This window comes from Mesocricetus auratus, unplaced genomic scaffold (assembly GCF_017639785.1).
Source record: "Mesocricetus auratus isolate SY011 unplaced genomic scaffold, BCM_Maur_2.0 Super-Scaffold_6723, whole genome shotgun sequence".
In the NCBI taxonomy this organism is placed as follows: Eukaryota; Metazoa; Chordata; class Mammalia; order Rodentia; family Cricetidae; genus Mesocricetus; species Mesocricetus auratus.
In genome coordinates, this window is record NW_024429183.1 from 14,399,830 (window position 1) to 14,418,488 (window position 18,659).

Consider the following 18,659-nt stretch of genomic DNA (forward strand, 5'->3'; position numbering starts at 1 on the left):
AGGCTTCCACCTGCTTGGGAATCCTAGTCTTGGCCCTGGGAGGGAAGTCCAGAAGAAGATGGCTCAGTAGGGGACCAGTTTACAGGTTCAGGCTTAGGATACGGTGGTATGGGAAGAGTGGATTCTGACTGATAGTTTCTGACTAATAAGCTGAGACTGTGGACACCAACCACTTTACATGCTCCTTTAGATGAGAAAAACGGGATGTTATGAAAACTAGGTCTGGTGCCACTTAATTTAAAAGTAAGGAACACCTGGCCAAGAAGACAGGTGCCACAAGAAGCATGGCTAGCCTCCTGCTCCTGCAGGTCTGCCCCAAGGTGACCTGGGGTTAAAGCTTCTGCCTGGGATTTGGTCTGGACCTGTGATGACAGTTTTCATATGATTACAGATAGCTTTCTGTGTAGGACAGCTTTACCACTGGTTCTTACCACTGGTTGTAGCTGATTCTAGTGGACAGAAACATTTCTAAAAACGTCCTGTGCTCTCTGCTTAGACATGACCCTGAAGTGAACTCCTAACACTTCGGACTTGCAGGAGTGAGTGAGGGCACTGGTGCCTGTGCAGTCTATAAAAGCCCTGCTTGGGGCCAGATGCTTTGTTCTCAGTCTTCTGAGTTTACCCTCTGTAGTAGAATTAATTTTATACATGATATTAAATAAGGATTTCATTCATCTGCATATTGATACCTGATTTTTCCAGCCCCCATTGTTTAAAGCTGTCCTTTCCACTTTGAACAGTCTTCCCACCCTTGTCAAAAATTATGTGGGCATGTGCAAGGGTGTTTGGGCTCTTTGTTTGCTTCTGTTGGTCAATAGGATTATCTTCATAACAGTGGTCTGACCACTGTAGTTTAAACATACTGCTGTTTTTGCGTAGGACCCAGGTTCAGTTCCCCAGTAATCACATGATGGCTTGCAACTATCTGTAATTCCATTTCCAGGGGTCTTTGACTACCACTTCTGACACACACACACACACACACACACACACACACACACACACACACACACACACACACACGGCTTATAAGCAATATATCCATATACATAAAACATTTAAAAAATGGAACATGACTCTTCAGCTTTATCCTTTTTATGATTGTTTTGAGTTCTCCTGAAATTATGTGAGTTTTAGCATGGATTTCTCCATTTCTGCAAAATCATTGGAATTTTGATAGACGTTGTACCATCTTATAAATCCATTTGTGTAGTATCAGTAGATTGATACCAAGTTCTCTAGTTCATGAACATGGACTGTGTTTCTATTTATGTCTGCTTTAGCAATGTTTTGTAGTTGTCATTATATCAGTCTTCCCCCTGTTAATAGAATTTCTAGCATGATAGAACACTATGTCCAAAAGCATCATCTTACAGCTTATAGTCCATCATCTAGAGAAGTTGGGCCAGGAACCTGGGGGCAGGAGCTGATGCAGAGGTCATGGAAGGATGCTGCTTACTGGCTTGCTCCCCATGGCTTGTTCAGCCTGCTTTCTTGCAGAACCCACGCCTGCCCAGGGGTGGCATTGTCCATAGTCAGATGGGTCCTCCCACATCAGTCATCAATCAAAAAAAATATCACAAACTTTTCCAGAGACGAATCTGTCCCTCTTCAAAATGACTGCAGTCTGCATGAAGGTAAAAAACTAGCACAGCCCACTTGGTTAACTGCAATTTTTTGTCTTGTTTTCTAGGCTGGCCTTGGACCCTCCTACATCAGCCCTCTGAGTGTTGGGTTACAGCCATGTACTGTCATGCCTGATATATTTGATTCTTTTTGATGCTATAGTAAATGATACTATTTTTGTGATTTTCTCACTGTTCATTATTAGTATATAGAAATGAATTGAGTTTGTATATTGCCTTTTATCCTGCTACTTTACTGAATTGGTTTACTCTAGCAGTTATTTTCTTTTGTATGTGTGGAATATGTAGGATTCTTTTTTTCTTTTTTGAGACAGGGTCTTGTGTGCTTCAGTCTGTTCTCAGACTTCCTATGTAATCAGTGATGACCTTGGATTCCTGATTTTTCTCCTTCTGCCTCTCCTGAGTGCTGGGATTATGCATGTGTGTTACCATACATGTTTTATGTGGTGCTGGGGATTGAACCCAGAACCTAGCGCATGCTCAGCAAGCACCGTACTGGCTAAGCTACATCCCCTGTATAGGGTTTTCCACATACAAAATACGACCCGTGAACAGAGATAATTAGTACTCAGTTCTCTCCATTCACCTTACTAAGGCGGGGCCTCTCTTACCCTGTCATGGGCTCCAAGCTGGCCCATGGACTTCCTGGTGAGCCTGCCTTCTCTGCCTCCCATCATGCTGTAGGAGTGTGGGGACTCCAGGTGCGTGCCACCACATCTGGCTTTTCTGTGTCAGTTCCTGGGATGGAATTCGGGTGTCTGGGCTTGCCCAAACACTTCAAGCCGCTGTACTAGCTGCTGTTCAGTTGTTGTGATGAAATACCATGACCAAGGCAACTTGCAGAAGAGTTTGAGGGGTAGGAGACCATCACAGTGTGGTGGAAGTAGAGCAGCAAGACGTGGGCATGGGGGCAGGAGCAGCAACGGAGGTCGTGTCTTTACATGTAAGCAGGAAGTGGAGAGAGCAAGCAGGAAGTGGGGCGAGGTTACTAATTCTCAGAGCCCACTCAAGTGATGCACTTTCTCCAGCAAGGCTGTGCCTCCTCTAAGCCTCCCCCTGCAGTGCCAGCAACTAGGGACAAAGTGTCCAAATATCTGAACAAAGTGTCCAAATATCTGAGCCTGTGGGGGACATTCTTGTTTAAACTGCTCTGCCTGTTGAGCCATCTTGCCAGCTTCCATTCCTAATCTGGATATCTTTTATTTCTTTTTCCTGCCTAAGCACTCTGGCTACAGTTACTAGAACTGTGTTAAATACTAGGGGCAAACGTGGGCATCCTTGTTGTCAATCTCAGAGGAAACTGTTAGCTTTGAGCACGAAGCTGTGGGCTTACAAACTATTTCCACAACCATTTCAGTGTCAGATATGAAATGGTTTTATAGAGACTGACTTCTTTGGTTATTACTTAAGGAATACTTCGCTTCCCCATCTTTCTCTGGCATTGTCTAAGTCTGTTCTCTCTGCCTACGCAGGTCTTCTGCCTGCCTGAGCTTCCACAGCTAGATAACTGGGCGAAACAGTAAAATGGTTCTGTCTCCTTGCTTCCCATAATACGCCCCTGCTTTGAACTGATACAATCACCCCTACAGAGAGTGAAAGACAGCGTTGAATAACTATGTGACATTCACAGTGTCCAGAGGTTGCACTTTCGGCTGACATATATGAGATCTCTTCATGAGAATGGAGATAAGCCTGTCTTTTAGGAGACTGAACTGTAGACTTTAAGATATTGAACTTGTGTTTGAATACAGGGGCTGTACCTAAGACTAGGATGCAGGTCCTATTGGTATCTGGTTTTCCTTTTTCTTACTTTTCTCTAGAAAATAAAAGCTATTCTAAGTTGGGGACAAAGCCAGAAGAGTTTAAGCAGATGGACATCAAACACCACAAGGGACATTTCCAGAGCTTAGCCCTTCTGCATCCTGGCAAGGTAGAAACATGGTTAGCAGTGTGTCTTCTTGGCCTTGATTTGCCTGGGAGGGAGGCAAGAGTATTTGAGAATCATTACCCGCCAGAGCGTCTCTCCCTTCCTTCTTCCCACACCCTCAGAAATGCAAGCTCTCCCATTTCTTCCTCTTATTTTACCCTAGTAGCTATTTGTCTCTGTTTCCTATAGACTGGAAATATAAATTCCAGACATGTACTCAGGTTAACAAAATCCTACCACAATAAAGTAGTTTAGCTGTCCTTGGAGTTTGTTATAATGGAATTTTACTTGTATTGCCCTGGCTGGGGAGAAAAGTAAACTTGTTAAAAGGAGGAATGTAATATGGCAGCCAGGGAGGAAGCAGATGGTGTGTGTGCCCACCCTTCCCCACTTGGAAAATGCATCACTCATTTCTAGCACTTTCTTTTGGGTCCTAGAATTGTTTTCCTTTGGGGGAAAAAAAGGTTTCTAGAGTTTTTTTTTTCTATTTAAAATTCCAGACAGAGACATTACAGGGGTGGGGTGGGGACACTAATTCCCTCTTGTTGGTTTAAAAACCTAATCCGTAACCCAGAGGCTTGCTTTGTGAACACTTTTTCCTACCGAAGTAAAGAGATGAGAACATTTTGGCATCTGGAGAACACAGGGATGAGTGGTTGCTGGGGGTGGGCGGTGCAGAGAAACCAGGAGTTCATAGAAGCTGTGTCGTTTGTATCTTTATCTCAGAGTCTGGGCCTGGAGGTGGGAGTGGGGTACCACAGCTCACTCCACTTCAGGAAGTAGACAAATTCAATAAAGCAATAACATCTTGTAACCCAGACAGGGGCCTTGATGAGTGACTGTCGGAGTTGATTCTGGTCAAGGAGAGGTGGGAACTCGCTGTCCTCTGAAAGTGTGTAGGGACGGTGCATAGGACGAGGAGCCGATTCTAGCAATATGAGGAGCCTGGGGGAACAGGGAAGAAACGGAAGGAGTGACTTCTTGAGGACCAGCGTCATGGTCAGACAGCTCTGTTGTAGGGTGACATCCCCCTTCTGGGGTTTCATGGAATAAAGAGGTGGTGGGAGCAGTAGGCGCAGATAGGCCCAGGCTGAGTTGAGGGCTGGAGTACTCCTGTGGGATGTCCAACCATGTAACAGAAGGAACAAGTCTCTTCTTCCTTTCTCTCTTTCCCTCCACCCCACAGCGGGACAGATCTGCGATGTGAGGTGCTAGGGTATCACCAAAATTCTCAGATCTGACAGATGGTAATTTGTCTCTACCTACAGGTGTGAAAGGAATGATCACTATGAGTCAAGGTCTCCAGTAAGCTGCTGTTCTCTTGTATGAATCCTAACCTAGTGTGTCACTGGAGAATGATGTCACATTACTGCTGTGTTGGTTCATGGGTCAAAGAAAGGAGACATTACAGCAGCAACGAGCAGGCGGCATACACACCCGAGCAGTGGGGCACCCCGATGTACTTGGTGATGTCCATTTTTGGTGTTAGGTCCTTGGATACTCCTCTCCAGCCCAGTGGGCTGCATACTTTCCCCTTTTGGGAGGGTTCCGGTTTGCCCGGGCCTAGAGCTTTGGTGCAGATCCTCGTGTTTCCGGCCTTTGACTTCTTCTCCTCTATCTCATTCTTCAGCTTCTTGTTTTCCTGCTGCAGATGGACCATTACGTTGTGGAGTTGGCTGTGGGAAGGAGAGAAAAGTGAGGAGGGCAGGTGGGTGTTTGATCTACTTGGTGTGCTTGGCTTCTCGCTGGAAGAACCCAGAGGGTGTCATGGGAGAGGGGTGAGGAGGGACCACGTTTTCAGAGCTGGCTTCTCACATGTACCCTGTACAAATGGAGGGCCATCTGAGCCCCTTGGAGGAAGCTCAGACCTGGGAGTGAGGAAGACCCAGGAAGAAGAGCCACTTGGCCAGTTCTGGGTCTCCTGTCTATGTTTTTGATGGGGACCATTAAGCTTGTCTTGTCTGGGGTTCATGGAAGGATTCAGTTTGACAAACGATGGAAATCTGATAGACGAACCAGAAGGCTCTGGACTGTTCTGACTGTGTGTGCTCATATATCTTTGCCTAGGGAATGCACTCACCCAAAGCCAGCACCCTAGTTCTCTCTGCTCCCCTTTCTGAAGAGTAGAGAGTGTAGGGTTCCTGGCTCTTCAGTGAACATGGTCAATTTTTTTCTTCCCATTTTACAGATGAGTTGGTAGAGGCAGGGATATAAGGCAGAGGAAAGATAAGTTAGTGTCTTCTCCAGGGCTCAACCTATGAATTTCTCCTAACAAGTCTCAAGAGCAGTGGATGATTATGGGGACAGGGGACGACATCCAGCCTCCTGGACCACTTCTCTCCTCTCCTACAAATGGCTCTACCACTACAGATAGATCCTCACTTGATGCTTTAACTTGGAGTATTTTCGACTTCATAATAGCGTGAAATGATAGAGTCTAAGTAGGAAACTGTACTTTGAATTTGGGCTTTTTTTCTCAGACTGGCAAGACGTGGCCCAGGTGTTTTGGAAATGCTGGGAAATGGCCACGAACTCCAGCTTACAGTCAGACACAGTGCTGCTCTACAGGCCACCATGGGACATGTGGTAAAATATGGTTATTAAACGCATGTTTGGGTGGATAATATTTTCAACTTGCAATGGATTTATCCAGACATGGCCCTGCCTTAAGTTGAGGAACACCTGTATTCTCAGGTCTTGGGAAGATTAAGTCAGAGTGTGCCAAACACTTAGAACACTGCTTCCCACGTGCCAAATGGCAAACACTAGCTGGGATAATGTTATTAATATTTATTATTAAAAGATGGTTTTCCTTCAGATAATACCAAGGAAGTTCACAAATGAGCTCATGGTGAAAGGGCTCTTTCTGGAACTTGGTACAGTGTAAGGAAAAGCCTGGAGTTACCTGTTTCTTCATACTTCTTTTGGCAGTCTTAGGGATTGAGCCCAGAGCCTTGCTCAAATCACACAAGTGTTCCTCAAACTGTGCAAGTGCTCCCTCACCGGACCACGCCCCTGACTTTTCTCCTCAAACCATGCAAGTGTCTACACTGGCTTACAACCCTGACTTTTCTCCTCAAACCACACAAGTGCTCCCTCACTGGACCACGCCCCTGACTTTTCTCCTCAAACCATGCAAGTGTCTACACTGGACTATGTGCCCCGCTTGTCTTTCCAGTTAAACACATTTGAGACAGGGTCTCACTAAGTTGCCCAGGCCGGTCTTGAACTAGATCTAAAGCCCAGGCAGGCCTTGAACTTATGGTGGCCTGTGCCACTGGGTATGACAACTGTTATTTTAGTTAAATATTTACACAAAATGGTTTTTTTCCCCACTAGAAAATGTCATGGTCCTTTTCAGAAGCAGTCATGTGATGGGATGGACCCTCAGCCTCTTTTCTGGTCACATGCTTCACCCACTCTCCTGTAGTCCCCCAGTCCATGTCCTTCAGTCCCAAGCTCCATGTCCCTCTCTTATGTCAGCATATCTGCTGTCTTCTCCATTGCACACAGCCCAGCCCACTCCTGTGCGTGGTTTCCTATTCTCCATGTCACAGTTCTGGTCTCCCCGTCAACTCGTTACCCAGCTTAAGGCCAAAGCACAGGACAGAGCTTGTTCTTGGGAGCCACACATGGATGCCAGGCATGCAGACGCCGACACTCTCAGCCTTCACCGCAGAGCTTGAGCGAACTGCTGCTTGGCCAACATCGTCACAAGACCCCCGCTAGAATGCCAAACATGGTAGTTTCTGTGTCCCTGGAAAACGCCTGGGAAGCACTCTCCTAGTACTACCTGCCTAAAAGACCCTCTGTTTAGACAGCTGTTTCTTCACCTCTGTTTTCTAACTTCCTGCAGCCCCATGCTTCACTCTCAGGCAGATCACAAGGGAGGGTGGGGCTCTAAGTACAGGAGCCCCAGTTTCCTGGGGACCAGGCAAAGCAGGTCCCCTTTAACTTGAACTCCACACCTTGAGCTGTTCCACGGAGAGCCATGGTTTCCATGCCCCTTCATTCATAACCCATGCTACAGCCACTCAGTCCCTGCCCACAGCCTGCCTGCCAGTGCCCACTCCCTTCTCCATGGCCCCTGAAAATGACAGGGGAAGGGAAATGAGTGGGGGAAGGAGGTGGGAGGCTTCACCCCCTCGTTGATTTGCTGTGGAGGGAGAGGATTAAGGGCCAGTGCAGTCACACCGGTGTTGTGTAGGAACGGTTGCAGGTCTCAGGGTCCTTCAGATCTGTCCCCTTTTCCTGGGGGCTAGTCCCCATACAGAATGTAAGTCAGCCAGGATGATCCCAAGAGGGAACAGAGCAGGGAGGACCACTTACTCCTTTTCTCCGGTCAGCTTGGCGATGTATTTGACCTGTTCTCGCAGCTTGTTTCCCAGTTTCTCATTGGCAATCCTGTCATAAAGCACACAGGGGAAGAATGATTCTTCCCTAGATGGGTGAGAAGTTGAGGGAGGGGCAGTGGTCCTTCCCAGCAGGGTTTCTGCTTGTTTTTGTTTGTTTGTTTTTTTTTGGCGCCCATCACTTCGTCCCTGAGCAAGAGTCTTGTGACTCCTTGACAACTGAAGACTCACATTCTGATGACTGCATACATTTTCAAAGGAATGGGTTCAAGGGATCCACATGAGGCTGGATTCCAACTTGGGAAGAGGAAGCTTGTAGCTCAGTGATGTGTACCTTGCATCTGATGCTACCCTGTCCCTGTGTTGCAGGCTTTGCAAATCTGCTTGGAGGGGTTGAGACCCCTCTGATTCCCAACCCTCGTGTGCGGGTGAGTTCCCAGCAGGCCTAAGTGATGGGTCACTGTGGTTCTCAGTTCAGCCTGGCCTTGGAACCCGCCCTACTTTTGTCTGGAGTACTTACTTCTGCTCCTTTGCCCATTGTTCCACGTTGCACATAATCTGATCGCTGTCCCGGTGGAGCCTACAGATGTCTTTGGTTGTTGACCTTGGGGGCAGGCAGCTTGGCTTTGCACACAAGAAGAAAATGAGACTATAAGGGATGGGAGCACCGGCTGCCTCCTCCCTCCCCCAAATCTGGATTCTTCTTTCTGAGAAAAAAATCAACTCTGTTGCCCAGCCTGAGGCCAGAGTTGCCACATGCAGGACCTCCATTCCACATAGCAGTGACACTCCTGAGGAGGCACCATTCATCACAGACATGGTAGACCTGAACGATTACAGTAATGGTTCTCAGACTGATGGCGGTGAAGTGACTTGTTCTAAGTCTCAGCAAATGGAAGAATCAGGAAAAAGAGGTACTTCTTTTTAATTTGAACAAGGGTCGTATGGCCACCTCAAGATGTCCCAAGACTCTGTGCCATGAATGGCATTGCTTGGTTGCTGGAGTGGGGGCATATCTCAAAGGTCACCTAACCAGTTGGATGGCGAAACCTAGCAGGACATGCCCAGAAGAGGGAGCTAGGGGTCGTGAGTGGCAGTCCATGTACCTGAGTCCTGCTGAGTCTTGGTCAATGTCTATCAACAAAGTCACAGGAAAATAGGTGAGTTGAGGGGTGGCCTGAAGTGTCTAGATTCTGCTTCCTGCAGAGTAGTGTGTGTGTGTGTGTGTGTGTGTTTGTGTGGTGTGTGTGGTATGTATGTTTCTGTGGTGTGTGTGTGTTTGTGTTTGTGTGGTGTGTGTGTGTGTGGTGTGTGTGTTTGTGTGGTGTGTGTATGTGGTGTGTGTGTTTGTGTGGTTTGTGTATGTGTGTGGTGTGTGTGTGGTATATGTGTGTAGTGTGTATGTTTGTGTGGTGTGTGTGTTTGTGTGGTGTGTGTGTTTATGGGGTGTGTGTGGGGTGTGTGTGTGGTATATGTGTGTGTGGTGTGTGTGTGTGTGTCTTGTTCCTGGCATCTACATCAACTCTCCATCAGGAGGGGTGGAGAGTAAGAGACAGAATGCAGATAGTGCCCACCTCCTTCTCATCCGCAAGGAGGCTCTCTTTCAGGGTAGCCATTTCCTCCTGGAATTCCCGGAGCTGCGTCTCTTTAGCTGCCAGCATCTTGAGGTCACTCTGGTGCTGCTTCTGCCATTGCAGCACCTGGTTGCTCATCTCTTCCAGTTTCTTGTCAAAGGTGTGCACCTGCTCAGGAGTGCAAAGCGAGGGGGTGGGCAGGGGCGGGACCAGACAAGGTGGAGGGTGCCCTGTCCACACTGGAAGCTTGGCTTGGACTGTGTGTGTGTGCCTTTTATTTCCAGTTACCAGAAGAGGGCACCCCTGCTCTGACCTTCCCACCTGCCTGTCATTCCAGAAGCAGGGAAGGTGGAGTGAACTCAGCAGCCAAAGGCTAAGGCTGAGTGCTAAATAATTCTGCATGCAAGAGGTGACCTTGTAGACCTCTAACAGGAAGGCAGCCCACACCCCCAGCCTCTCACCTCTAGCTCACTCTGCTGGTGGAAACCCTGTAGTTTTTTTAATTCCACATTGAGCTTTTTCATCCTTTCCTCATAAGCTATGATTTCATCTTCCAGCTGAGCTTTCCTCTCTTGGGTCTGTTGCAAGTTGCGCTGCAGGCTCTTTGTCTCGGAGGTTGCATGAGTGAGCTTCCGGCAAAGACAGAATGCATTAGAGTGGCCACCAGGGCCGTTGGCCTTCTCTGCTAAGTCTTCAGTGCGGAAGGTTCCAGACCCTCCCTGTCCTCTGCCCATGGTGGTGCTGGTGTTCCAGAAGGTGGACAGGGACAGTGATTGACTTTCTGCATGTCCCTCCCTGGTTTTCCAGTTCCTCCTTCCATTCCCTTTCCTTCCACTCCTATACACTGATCTGCAGAGATGACTTTTTGTGAATTTCCCTGACAATCTGGCTTTGGGACAAACCCTGTCTCCAAATCACCCATGAATGGGAAGACTTGCTAGACATTTCCATCTCTGCCACCCACCCCACAACAAATACAAGTACAACAGCATATAAAGCTGAGAGAATGCAGGACTCCATTGGGCAGACACCCCTATTTGTCTAGGCAAGGGTTTAGAAGCCTTGCGAATGGCCAGACTTACAAGGAATTGGCTCCTGTCCACTCCTCGTCCCTGATTTCCTCTGAATACTCTTTTGGTGGAGAGTAGGCGTGGCCTCACCTTTTCCAGGGCTTGCGTCAGGTCATCTTGGCAGATGCCGGACTTGCGCAAGACTTCTTCGTAGGTTTCTTTACTGACCATGTTCTGGAGACAGTTCTTTTCTTTCTGAATGGCCGAGTCCAGCTGTGTCTGCAGGACCATGATGGAGTCTTTCTGGCGGGCTATCTGCGGGAACAAGAACTTCACAGTTGAGGCTGTTTCTGGCCACAGATGTGTGGCTGTAGGAGGTAGACAAGAGTTGGGCTCTCTGCCATAAGTGGCTGGATAGCTGTGTTCATGATCACATCTTCAGCTCACTGTCAGGAAAGTCAAAGTTCTTTCCGAGCTTACCTGTATCTCTCCAGCCATGTTTCCCTTCTTGGCTACCATATCACCAATAGAAGAAGCACTGGGACATGCTAACCACACAGAATACGTTTCACAGACACAAATGTCAGTCTGGGCCAGGGAGATAACCCGGTCCACACAGTGTTTGTGAGGACTTTAGATTCCTATAACCTATTTAAAAATGATGATGAGTCTCGGGGCTGGAGAGATGGCTCAGTGGTTAAGGGAATTGATTGCTCTTTTGGGACACCTGGGTTCAATTCCCATTACTCTCATGGTTGCCTACAACCATCTTTAACTCCAGTCATGGGGGATCTGATACCCTCTTCTGGCCTCCACAGGCATTGTATACAGATATACATACACAAACCATACATACACATAGAAACAAACAGGGTGTGGCAGTGTGCTCCTATAATTAATCTCAGTGCGGGGGAGGTAGAGAATGTGGATCTCTGGGACTCAGACTAGCCACTGGGAGACCCTGTCTCAAAAAGAGAAATAAAGACAGATAATACCTGAGGAACTACACCTGAAAGTTGTCCTTTTGTCTCCTCCTGCACACACACGCATGTTCACGAATACACGTGTGCACCTGTACACAGTAGAGCCCAACACCAGGCTAACAGATATGATGCACACTTCACTTGCCCAGCCCTGCATGCGCTTTAGTCATCTCTTCCTCCTTGGAGCACAACACACACCAGCCACACAACACTCACATCACAAATGTTAACTTTTGGGTTGGATGTAGCTACATTGTTTATTTGGAGACACAAATATTGTATGGATCAAGGGGTCTGCTGAACACAGCTCCCACAGCAGTGCATTTAAAATAACTGTGCACCTTAAACTTGGCAGTGAGCAATCCAGGGTGGCTAAAGGCAGCTGAGGTGTGGAATCACAAATCTGGGTTGGGGTCTAGGCTCTGTCACTTATTTCTCAGGTCTCAGCTCTGTCTTCACAGACCAGGAACCTTTAAACTCTTGCATACGGTGACTCTTGCAGTGTCCAAATGAGATGATGCGTGTAAAAAGGCTCTGTAAAGTATGTCACCATATGGGTGTGAATTATTCGGAATGAGATGAGTCATCTCCTTGCAGACTTTAAGTCCGGGACAGAGATCGGTTCCTAAGTCCGGAAGCAGAAGGAAACCTTCAGAATGTGTAACCAGGAAGCTGCCCTTGATTCCTTGCCTTGTCCCACAGTCAGTCCACCAGCTAGACCTCCCCAGTAACACCCTAATCTGCATCCTCCCAACTGGTCCCTCACATCTACATTTACCTCCTTCCCCAGCCCATGTCCACATATCAGTTAGAGTTCCACGTGTCTGGTCTATGAGGAAATTCTATCAGCCTTTCATTGTTCTTAAACTACAACTCAGATTTTAACAGAGGCCATGATACTTATCTTTTCACTCTTATCATATACCAATGTCTTTATCAATAAATTCCAGATTCACCGGGCTTATTTCACTTCCTAGATTATTTTCAGTATGTACTTAAAAGAAAGATACATGATACACAATCAGGACTCAAACTAGAAACGAGCCAAAATTATGATTACTTTTACCATAGTACTGAGTTAAGGAGAAAGATGGCATTGTTATTTTAACAGAAAAAGAAAAAAACCAACTAGGCACCTATCGGGATTCAAAACCCTCTACTGACAAACTTCTTAGTAAATGAGAAACTGAAGGAACTCGAGATAAAGGTAGCAAGAAGCCCAAAGGACACATTGTATTGATACAGATGCATTACATTAAGAGTAAAGAACAAGATGCCTACTACTGCTCTGCCCATCATCATACTGAAGATACTGTCCAATGTGACAAGGCAAGAAAAATAAAACAAAGATAAATATTATAAAGAAATATTTAGGAAAATTGTTGTTTGCAAATGATTTAATTGTCTATTAAAGAAACCCATAAACTGGATGATGATGTGGTGCATGCCTATGATCCCAGCATGCAGGAGGTAGACAGGGGTGGGGGGGTAGAGAGGTAGGAGGTGGGTGTGGGTGTGAAGAGGGTGGGAAGGGGGTAGAGGGGGTAGGGAGGGAATCATGAGTTGGAGGACAGTCTGTGCTACATAGTGAGATTCTGTTTTAAAATAGAAAAGTTCATGAGCCAAGCATGTAAAAGGTCTGGAGTTTGATCCCTAATACTTTATATACACACACCCATATACAATCACACATCTTGTGAAAATAAGCTGAAAGACTATTACATCTTATCTTAAGTAGGCTTACCAAGATGTTCAAATAGAGAATTAATATATACAAATGGATGAGGTTTTATATTAATATTAAATATAATAAAATACAGTGGGAACATGATATAATCAAATAAGAAGTTTTGAATATGTGTTTCCTTACTTTCAAACAGCAAAATTGAAAATAAAATATGGACTACTGATTAAAGGAAGTGCATGTTTAGAAAGCAAATCTCGGTTCAGGTGGCAGCATCAGGTAAACAGGCCAGCTTCTGGGCCTGTGCTCCAGTGCCTGGGGTTTGCCCGGGAACTGCACAGAGTTTCCAATCCCAGTGGGAGCCAATCACCCCAGACTCCAGGTCTTCTCTCCCACCAAAGAGACCAGGAAACCAGAGGAGCCAGGGAGACCACGGGAGCAGCTGTTCTGGCTACAGGATCAGGTACAATAGGATCCAGCATAGGGTCCAGGGCACCAGGTAGGAGGCTAAGAGCCCCAGATTCCTGTTCTTCTCCATCCCACGGGACCAGAACGAGGACAAGGAATAGAAGAACCACCAGATTATTGGATTTGCTAGCACCCACCAAAAGGGAACTCTGGTCCCCAGACCAGTAAGGGGCTCATTCTGCACCCACTAGAAGAAGAGATGGGAAAGAGACAATACAAAAACACACTCAGCAACAGAAAAACAAATATGACACCACCAGATTCTAGAGACTCCATATCAGCAAGACTCCAACATTCCAATGCGAACGAAGCAGAAGAGAATGACCTTAAAACCATTTTCATGAAAATGATGGAGGCCCTAAAAGAGGATATAGGAAAATCCCTCAAAGAAATGGAAGAGAAAACAAACCAAAAAATGCAAGAAATGGAAGAAACAACAAACCAAAAAATGCAAGAATTGGAAGAAAAAACAAACCAAAAAAGGCAGGAAATGGAAGAAGAAATGAAGCAAAAAATGCAAGAAATGGAAGAAAAAACAAAGCAAAAAATGCAAGAATTGGAAGAAGAAACATACCAAAAAAGGCAGGAAATGGAAGAAGAAACAAAGCAAAAAATGCAAGAAATGGTAGAAAAAACAAAGCAAAAAATGCAAGAATTGGAAGAAGAAACATACCAAAAAAGGCAGGAAATGGAAGAAGAAACAAAGCAAAAAATGCAAGAAATGGTAGAAAAAACAAAGCAAAAAATGAAAGAAATGGAAGAAGAAACATACCAAAAAAGGCAGGAAATGGAAGAAGAAACAAAGCAAAAAATACAAGAAATGGAACAAAAAGCAAACCAAAAAATGCAAGAAATGGAAGAAAGAACAAACCAAAAAATTAATAAAAGGCAACAAATGGACAAAAAGATAAAACGAAAATTGCAAGAAGCAATGCAAACACTGCAAGGATTGAAAACTGAAAAAGAAACAATAAAAAAAACACAATCTGAAGAAAGGCAGGAAATAGAAAAGCTGAGCAAACAGTCAGGTACTATCGATACAAGCATTACCAACAGAATAGAAGAGATGGAAGAGAGAATCTCAAGTGTTGAAGATACACTAGGAGAAATGGATTCATCAACCAAAGAAAACCTTAAGTCCAACAAATCCTTAACACAAAACATCCAGGAAATATGGGACACCATGAAAAGACCAAACCTAAGAATAATAGGCATAGAAGAAGGAGAAGAAAACCACTTCAAAGGGGCAGAAGACATATTCAACAAAATCATAGAAGAAAACTTTCCCAACCTTAAGAAAGACATGCCAATGAAGGTACAAGAAGCTTACAGAACACCAAATAGAGTGGACCACAAAAAAATCCCCTTGCCACATAATAATCAAGACCCCAAATATACAGAATAAAGAGAATAAAGAAAGAATATTAAGAGCAGCTAAGGAAAAAGGTCAAGTAACATATAAAGGAGGACCTATCAGAATTACACCTGACTTCTCCATGGAAACTCTGAAAGCCAGAAGGTCCTGGATAGATATTCTACCTACACTAAGAGACCATGGATGCCAGCCCAGACTACTATACCCGGCAAAGCTCTCAATCACTATAGATGGAGAAAACAAGATATTCCATGACAAAAGTAGATTCAAGCAATACATATCCACTAACCCAGCCCTACAGAAAATTTTGGAAGGAAAACTCCAACCCAAGGAAGCTAACTACAACAAGAAAAACATAGGCATTAGAGAATCCCTCTCTACCAACAGCCAAAAGAACAAAGGGGTGAAATTCCACACATAATTCCAACAACAACTACCATTGCAAATCGAAGAAGGATGAGCAATAAATGGTCATTAATATCCCTCAACATTAATGGTCTTAACCCACCCATAAAAACACACAGGCTAGCAGAATGGATTCGAAGACAGAACCCTTCCTTCTGCTGCATACAAGAAACACACCTCACCCTCAAAGACAGACATTACCTGAGAGTTAAAGGTTGGGAAAATTTTTTCAATCAAATGGACCCAAGAAACAAGCAGGGGTAGCAATCCTAATATCTAACAAACTAGACTTTAAAATAAAATCAATCAAAAGAGATGAAGGAGGTCATTACATACTCATCACAGGTGAAACCCACCAAGATGAAGTGTCTATCCTGAACATCTATGCCCCAAATACAAAGGCATCCACATTCGTAAAAGAAACATTATTAGAACTTAAATCACATCTAAAGCCCCACACACTTACAGTGCGAGATTTCAACACACCACTCTCACCACTAGACAGGAATGCCAGACAGGAACTCAACAAAGAAGCAAAGGGTCTAATAGAAGTAATGACCCAAGTGGGATTAACAGACATCTATAGAACATTTCATGCACATAAAAAGAATATACCTTCTTCTCACCACCACATGGAACCTTCTCAAAAATCGACCACATAATTGGCAACATATCAAACCTCAGCAGCTACAAAAAAGTTGAAATAACTCCATGCATCTTATCAGACCACCATGCTTTAAAATTAGAATTCAACAACAACACAAATTGCAGAAAACCTACAAACTCATGGAAATTGAATAATGCTCAACTACACCATCCCTGGGTCAAAGAAGAAATAAAAAAAGAAATTAAAGACTTCCTAGAATTCAATGAGAATGAAGACACAACATACCCAAACCTATGGGACACTTTGAAAGCAGTGCTACGGGGGAAGTTCATAGCACTAAATGCCCACATGAAGAAACTGGAGAACAGTTATACTAGAGAATTAACAGCACAGCTGAAAGCTCTAGAACACAAAGAAGCAAACTCCCCCAGGAGGAGTGGACGCCAGGAAATAATCAAGTGGAGGGCTGAAATCAATAAAGTAGAAACTAGGAAAACAATACAAAGAATCAATGCAACGAAGAGTTGGTTCTTTGAGAAAATCAACAAGATAGACAAACCTTTGTCCAACCTTACCAAACAGCAGAGTGTGAACATGCAAATTAACAAAACCAGAAATGAAAAGGGGGACATAACAACGGACTCTGAGGAAATCCAGAGAATCATTAGGTCATACTTTGAAAACCTGTACTCCACAAAATTCGAATTTAAAGGAAATGGACGACTTCCAGGATAGCTATCACTTGCCAAAACTAAATCAAGAACAGATAAGCAATTTAAAAGAGGAGTCTAAAATGGCTGAGAGGCACTTGAGAAAGTGCTCAACATCCTTAGCCATCCGGGAAATGCAAATCAAAACAACTCTGAGATACCATCTCACTCCTGTCAGAATGGCTGAAATCAAAAACACCAATGACAATTTATGCTGGAGAGGATGCGGTGAAAGGGGGACACTCCTCCACTGCTGGTGGTAGTGCCAACTGGTTCAGCCACTTTGGAAATCAGTATGGAGATTCCTCAGAAAAATGGGAATAAACCTACCACAAGACCCAGCAACTCCACTCTTAGGTGTATATCCAAAAGATGCCCATTCATACAACAAGGATGCCTGTTCCACTATGTTCATAGCAGCTTTATTTGTAATAGCCAGAACCTGGAAGCAACCTAGATGCCCCTCAACTGAAGAGTGGATAGAGAAAATGTGGTCAGTTACACAATGGAGTACTATTCAGCAGAAAAAAACAATGGAATCCTGAGATTCGCAGGCAAATGGATGACACTAGAAGAAACCATCCTGAGTGAGGTAACCCAGTCACAAAAAGAGAAACATGGCATGTATTCTCTCATATATGGATTTTAGACATAGATCTGGGGAGGGCCAGCCTACAATCCCATGGCCAGAGAGTCTGGGAAACAGTAACTTCATTCAGTGGCTGATCGAAGAAGAGGCAGACTCCCCTCGGTTAAGTACTGAGCTGAACTCAAGAAAGCCAGTAACAGAGAGGGAGGACTGATGACCAAAGGGATTAAGACTGGGCTGGTTTAACCCCCAGAAACAGCTGACCTGACAAAGGTTAACTCTTGAATCCCAGGCATCAGCCTGGGAATTCAGCATGGGACTGATCAAGACCCCCTGAATGTGAGTGTCAGTGAGGAGGCCTAGGTAATCTATTGAGCCTTGAGCAGCAGATCTGTACCCATCCCGAGTATACACACGGACTTTGGACTTCCATCCAACAATGTGAGATGCACTCTCACCCTGAACTCTTGGGGAAGGGTCTAGGCCCTGCCCTATATGAAGTGACAGACTATGGACACCCCCATGGAGGGCCTCACCCTCTCTGGGGAAATGAGGGGATAATGGGAGGGTGGGGAGGGCACGGGAGGAGGGGGAGGGAAAGGGAGAGGGACCTGGAACTGACTTGTGAAGCAATCTTGTTTCTTATCTAAATTTAAACTGAAAAATAAATAAAAAACATGAAAAAAAGAAAGCAAATCTCAGCTTTTTTTCTAATAGTTATTTCAATTGATTCAGTAGATCTACCACATGTATGGAAATGCTTTTCAAAAAGTTGAACATTAAAAAGTTGAATATGCTTACACTCCAAAATCCAAGTTCTCTTATTCTTTGGGCCAAGAATTATGATATTGGTGCTCTTACTTCCAAACCCACATGGTTAACTTTTGACATCAGGCCCATACAGAACATTTTAGTAGCACTCCTTCCATGGAAGGAGGGTTCTCAGGAAGCTGAATGACTGAGACCTCAAAATTTGACAGAGGAAAACACTCCAAGAATGCCAGCACCAGAGACCCGTGCTGTTTGAACTTAAAATGAGCTTATATTAATTAAAAGGACAAAGCCAATTCCTCAGTTTTCAGTGGCAAGATGTGGCGAGTGGTCACATTACTATCAGCTCAGACACAGTCAGGCACAAGGTGCTGCTGGGAACTGCTCATCTTAAGCTTTGAATAGCCCTACGATTTCAGATCTTTTTGTATTTTGAAAGATTAAGGGATGCCTGGGTTTTCATTTGTATCTCAAGAGACCTGTCTTCTAAGTAGTATCTGTTTTTTTTTTTCTTCTCCAGAAAGGTATAATGTATTCCACCGGGGAAAGCATCACTGT

General features: G+C 44.9%; 1 protein-coding gene across 3 annotated transcripts in view; it reads right to left on the minus strand.

Moving 5' to 3' along the window:
* Positions 1 to 1,085: 1,085 nt before the first annotated feature.
* Pmfbp1 (polyamine modulated factor 1 binding protein 1) overlaps positions 1,086 to 18,659 on the minus strand; it is a 64,356-nt gene continuing 46,782 nt past the window's right edge. For 2 of the 3 annotated variants that reach the window (XM_040737164.1, XM_040737155.1), the window contains 7 exons: positions 10,582 to 10,824; positions 9,961 to 10,128; positions 9,500 to 9,667; positions 8,446 to 8,549; positions 7,903 to 7,977; positions 5,011 to 5,249; positions 1,086 to 4,518 (listed from right to left, as the gene is read on the minus strand). In XM_040737164.1, the coding sequence (XP_040593098.1) occupies positions 4,502 to 4,518; positions 5,011 to 5,249; positions 7,903 to 7,977; positions 8,446 to 8,549; positions 9,500 to 9,667; positions 9,961 to 10,128; positions 10,582 to 10,824 (1,014 nt within the window). In that variant the 3' untranslated portion in view covers positions 1,086 to 4,501. The remainder of the gene's footprint in view (positions 4,519 to 5,010; positions 5,250 to 7,902; positions 7,978 to 8,445; positions 8,550 to 9,499; positions 9,668 to 9,960; positions 10,129 to 10,581; positions 10,825 to 18,659) is intronic. The other variant, XM_013115596.3, reaches the window with a different exon arrangement.